This window comes from Euphorbia lathyris, chromosome 6 (assembly GCF_963576675.1).
Source record: "Euphorbia lathyris chromosome 6, ddEupLath1.1, whole genome shotgun sequence".
In the NCBI taxonomy this organism is placed as follows: Eukaryota; Viridiplantae; Streptophyta; class Magnoliopsida; order Malpighiales; family Euphorbiaceae; genus Euphorbia; species Euphorbia lathyris.
The window spans coordinates 46,374,393-46,380,134 of record NC_088915.1 but is presented as its reverse complement, the minus strand read 5'-3'; the positions used below and the strand labels follow the sequence as shown (position 1 = coordinate 46,380,134).

The window sequence follows — 5,742 nt, the reverse complement described above, 5'->3', positions numbered from 1 at the left end:
AAAGCATGCCCCATCCACGTTAAGTTTTACTCTACCCAGCGGTGGTGGTTGCCAGGCCTGCCGAACCGAAATACTTCGTACAGTTGCAAAATCGAGTTCCTGGACGAGCAAGCCGCCATTGCGATACAAATTCAGCAGCCCTGTTAAAAATTATACCACCCGATGCAGCCTTATTGTTTCATACCATGTCGTTATGGTTCATCAACAGACAAACACAGCAAGTTCAACATCCGATTTACAGTGACACTGATTCAAGTACATGCAAAGACCGTGAAATGAGACGCACCGTGGGTTGAAATCTCCCATAATTGTGAAATTCCATACCTCTTGAGTAGAAGTATGCCCGACCAGTACGTGGAAAACAGTCTCCACCAAACTTTTTTTTTTCTACAGTGATTTACATTCATATTATTATATTACAATTATGTGGTTTTTATTCGTGTATTATCGGAATTTTAATCACTCTCAAATACATTATATTGATACAAATTAATTTGCAATTGACATCATTTTCATTAGTAGAACCAAACTAATATTTTAATATATTAATACATTAAAAAAAAAAATGGGACTTGAAATATTTTATTTTAACATTTCTCTCACCTCTTATAAAACAAGCAAATTTGTTTATTTAATGACCAATGACAATAAATTATATTTAAAAAATATCACATAAACCTTTTCAATTGGTTTGGAATTGGTTTTGCAAAACGCCAAAAGGAGAATATAATATGTATTCTTTAGAAATAATTTTTTCTATATGAAAAAAGGAAAAAAAAAATCTGAAAAGCGAAAAAAACATAATAAATATGGAAATTGGTAAAAAAGTGAAAATTTGAAAATAGAAAAACGTAAGAAAACAGAATAACACAAAGAATGAAAAAAACGTGAAAATTGAAAACACGAAAAATGAAAAAAAAAAGTCATGTTTTCACATTTTTTATGATTTTTTTTTACGTTTTTTCATGTTTTTCAATCTTCCTTTCTTTCCTTTTTTTTTTGCTTTTTTTTACCCTTTTCACATTTTCATGTTTTTGTATGTTTTCTATTTTTTTCTCATTTGATACTTTTTTTTACTGTTTTTTTTTTCATTTTCTCGTTTTTTTGCACATTTCACGCTCTTTTGTTTTTCACATTTTTTCCTGTTTTTAGCATTTTTTATCTTATTTTTTTTTACGTTTTTATGTTTTGATGATATGAATTAGGGATTTGTTGAAGCATATGAGTTTGGAAAATTTGATAGAGAGATAATTTTGAAAAAAAAAAACATTAGTTATAAACTATTCCAAAGTTAAACCATGAGTGCTGTTCTACCAAAATGTAATTCTAATATATTCTATTAACTAGTTGAAGTTTACAGCCATAAATTTGGATGTTGAATGTTGAATTTCCAATATCAATAGATTCTGAAAGTAGTGACTCTCCTTTCAACTAAAATTCAGTAATTTTCACATGCACCTTAATGGGCAAGTGAATTTGTCCATTCACCGTTAGATATAAGCTTATTAAATCTAAACCTCAGGATGCTTTGAATCTCCACCTTAGGATTCTAATAAGCATAGATCTAACGGTGAATGAGCAAATTCTACATGCTCATTAAGGTGCATGTGATCAAAACTGACTAAAATTTGCTATATATACAAAAGTTACAAACTCAAATTTTTTAATTTGCCATAAAAGAACGCCAACCGTTTAGTCTCACTATTAATATTTCTTTCAAAATACAACAAAAACTAATTTTATCTTTGAAGTAAAAAAGCAAAAAGTTGTAGAAAATTTAATTTTAATCACAAATTGATTGGTTTGTAGATGAAGAATAGGTGCATAAAATTATAAGAAATTAAGTGTTAATTCAATCTTGAAATGCAAACACAAAGCCAGTATTATCTTGATAAGATATACAAGATAATAAGACATGAATGCAGTGCATATTTGTTGTATGTCAACAAGAACATCACTAGCATTATATTTAATACAGCAAAGAAAGAACACTTTTTTACATTAATGATTCTCTGTCTATATATATAGAGAGAGAGACCATTGCATTGCTACAACACACAAGTATATGTTTAAGTTAAACAATAAATCCCAAAGCTGAAATACAACAACTTTTTTGGTCTCGGTGGCAACACTTTGAGCCACAAAAATGATCAATGCTATTCCCATTCAATCATTTCCACATTCGATCAATCCAACTAAAAATGCTATCTTGAGAACTAATTTGCAGATCCTGCACAGCAACATAACACAAATTAGTACAATTTCCTTAAAATGAAGCAATCACCAAGGCAAGGCAAATATCAGAGGCTTACAGGAAGCTGGGAATAGGGATCCAGTGTCTCAAGGTCCTCTATTCCATACTCTGCTGCATTATTTGAACTCTCACCAATCTTACAATCTGTGCCATTGAGAATAGCAGAAGAATAATTTAAAATTTCATTGCACAATAAAGAATCATCAACCCCATTGTCTGCAGCCTGAGATTCACCAGGCAGCCACATGTCATCTTCAAGCCTATCAGTAGCTGCTCCTACAATTACTTTCTTTTCCTGTTAACACAAACAATCATATTTCAATACTAAGTAAGTAGGAGTCATGACTATTTTCACACAAGAATTTTACTACCTCAAAAGGAGATTGCAATATGTTGTCATCTGCAACATCCGATTTCCAGGGTCTTGGTGGATTAGGGGGATTCGGGTTAGGAGTCCTTGGACTAGATTGAAATGCTAAAACATCCAAACTTTCATCACCAATAGCATCAATATGTTTCTGCTGCTGGTAGAAGATCTTGGAAACAACATATTGGCCTTCCTTTTCATCTTCGTCCCTTCCCAGATGATATTGATGCATTACCCAATTGGATTTATCAGGCTTATATCCCTTCTTTGAACTCTTATAAAGTACCATAATCTTCTTGCACCCCTTGTGAACTCCATTATCTATCACAAACTTTGTCCTGCCAGTCTTATGCCAACGAACTTGCTCCTCATTCGAACCATCTTCTTTATAGACCTTCCTACGCTTCCTTTGACCTGTAGCATAAGCATTAATAGTCCTATGGAAGAAATGGACACTAGTTCCATCTTTCTTAACACCTGCAAGGAAAAGTGATCAGAAATTATTGACAATGATAGTTTGATTGACAATGTGTAAAACTTACCAGGAAGTTTTTCAGGATGGGTATAGCAGATTCCTCCATCTTCAGACAGTGTAGGAATGAAATCGTCGATAAATGCGTGAGGTTTGGAATCTCCAACACCACATTTTGCAGCCAAGTGTTGTACGAGTTCTGCATCGGAAGGATCGAATTTGACACCAGCTGGAAGACCTGGCCAATCGTGGCAAACCTGAAGAGGATAAGGCCCAAAAGTAAGAAGACATAACAGAAATGAAAGCAAAAATGAAAGTACCTACATCACTGTTGTCTATAAAATATTGGCAATTTGGACATTCACGTTTAGCTCCATAATCTTTGATTTGATAATCAGTAGATGGAGTTGGATTTTTCACTTTACTTGCAATTGTTCTACCATCAATAAGCCAAGACCTGCACATATGTATATGGTATCAAAATATAACCTAACCTTTAATTATAGTTCAATATAAAAGAAACATGACCAAACTTAGTTTTCTTTTCCATTCATTCTTCTTTTTAGAAAATGCAATACAAAATATACTGCATTGGCTTCATAGCTATTTTGTGCAACGTCATAAAAGACCTATATATCTATTCTATGCTCTCCTATCAACATGTTTGGTCTTAAAACAGAAAAAACAGAATAATGATGAGTTTCTTAGAAATTGGAAATGTTACCCAAAAAAGGGTAAAAAACTAAGCCACCAATTTCCTCATTGTGCAAATCCCTTCCTTAGAACACCATTTTCCTCTATCATCATCGGCAGGCAGCACAAGTAGTGGAGTACTAAAACCAATTCGAAAGAACCCAGAAAGGGAAAACCTTTTCTTTTTGATAAAAATGCATTCTCTCAACCTTATGACCCATAAAACAAAATAGAAAAAAAAACAAAAACAAAAAAAACTTGTTGAGTTAAGATCGATTATTTAGCTGAGTTCGTGTAGAGATGATTTGTTGAAATCAAAACTAATTAATTAACTAGATTCGATCGCAAGCTTACCTGGCCATGCCTAAACAGAAACAGAGAAGGAAACTAGTGTGTGTTGTAAGCTTTATATTAGTCTCCTCCTCCCTTCGTTTCTCCACTAGACTAAGGTAAATCCAAATATAAATAAAGATGTCTGAAAAGAGCGGGAAAGACTATGGGCCCAATGGAACAACTACTAGGGATACGAGCTGGTATAGTGTCAATACTGTAAATAAATGCAAATCTGGCTTGCCTACCAAGCATTACCTACAAACTCTTCTATTTAACCCGTTAACATTCTCTTCTGTTAATTCAAATCTTACGCGGTTATAACAAAATTACACACTATTAGTATTACATATTATAGATAAGGCAGCTACAAACTTATTCTAAATGTTTTCAAACCATATCAATTTTGTCTCTACTTAATACAAAATTTAAATATATTTATTTTTCATTATTTAATTATGGGTTAAGGTGTAAAAATACTCCTAATGTTTTGGGCCAGGAGCAATTTTACCCCCTAACGTTAGAAACCTAGAGCAATTTTATCCTAACATAGATAAATTGGGTCAATTTCAGAAATAATTCATCAAATTGTCTTATCGGTCATGAATCTTGTCATCTACACTTCACACATGTCCCCTTTTATCAGCAACAAATCACAAACATATGTTGGGATGTGAAAAAAAATACTGTCTTTTCTACATATTAGACAAAAAAAATTCAAAAAATTCACCGAATTTATAAATATTAATCTCCAATTCTATTAGTAAATTATAAAAAAACATCAAACCTTTTTTTAGAACGAATTGATATTGCAGAATAAGGAATAAAAATATGTGTGTGTTATAATTGGGGTAAAATTGACCCAAATTATCAACATTATGGGTAAAATTGCTCTTGGCTATCAACGTTAGGGTAAAATTGCACCATTTTAGACGTTATGGGTAAAATTGCTCCTGATCCGAAATGTTAGGGGTATTTTTTCACCTTAACCCTTTCATTATTAGATCAAATCTTTCAAAAGTTAATTATATCTGAAATATTTATTTTATTAACATAGTTATAAACAATCTACCAAAATGTCAATACTTTAATTTGTTAGATAGAAGTTAATCACACACACACACACAAAAAAAAAAAAACTGTCTAAAATATTTACCTTGTTATTAAAACAGTTATAAACAATCTGTCAAAATGCACGAAACTGTTTCTGCTTATCGTCAAACTTGTTTAGAAGACCTGATGTTGAATGACTGTCATATCAATCCATTCAAATTTTCTGTTAGGTATGAGTAGAATTAATCTTACTTTGTAATGTTAGAGATAAAATTGCATCATTTTGTATGTTAAGAATAAATCCACATTTCCCTCAAAACAACAGAGATAAATTCCGACTTTATCTCTACATTTTATCCAAAGGTAAGTTTCTTTCGCATAACATATATATATATATATATATATATATATATATATATATATATATGAAAATGAAAATTTCATTAAACTAGAGAAATAGTTACATCATCAAACAAACAAGGGCCAAATCGAAGAAGGGCCTTGAGGCCAAAAAGAGGGGCTAACATTAGATTGAGCAACATATTGAGACTATCAATAACACGATTAGCTTGA

The 5,742-nt window shown here is 31.8% G+C and overlaps 1 protein-coding gene across 1 annotated transcript; it reads right to left on the bottom strand.

Annotated features, from left to right (window-relative positions):
- Positions 1–1,946: 1,946 nt before the first annotated feature.
- LOC136233332 (SUPPRESSOR OF GAMMA RESPONSE 1-like) lies at positions 1,947–4,218 on the bottom strand. Its single transcript, XM_066022967.1, has 6 exons — positions 4,141–4,218; positions 3,418–3,550; positions 3,164–3,350; positions 2,626–3,098; positions 2,313–2,549; positions 1,947–2,230 (listed from the first exon to the last, which is right to left on the bottom strand). Exons 1-6 carry the CDS (start codon positions 4,146–4,148, stop codon positions 2,171–2,173), a joined length of 1,098 nt encoding a protein of 365 aa, XP_065879039.1. The 5' UTR covers positions 4,149–4,218; the 3' UTR covers positions 1,947–2,170.
- Positions 4,219–5,742: the final 1,524 nt, after the last annotated feature.

Coding starts and splice junctions, on each gene's coding strand:
- LOC136233332 (XM_066022967.1), bottom strand. Junction 3,351..3,417: donor ATTTTATAGACAACAGTGAT/GTAGGTACTTTC, acceptor TATCCTCTTCAG/GTTTGCCACGATTGGCCAGG. Junction 3,099..3,163: donor CCATCCTGAAAAACTTCCTG/GTAAGTTTTACA, acceptor TTTTCCTTGCAG/GTGTTAAGAAAGATGGAACT.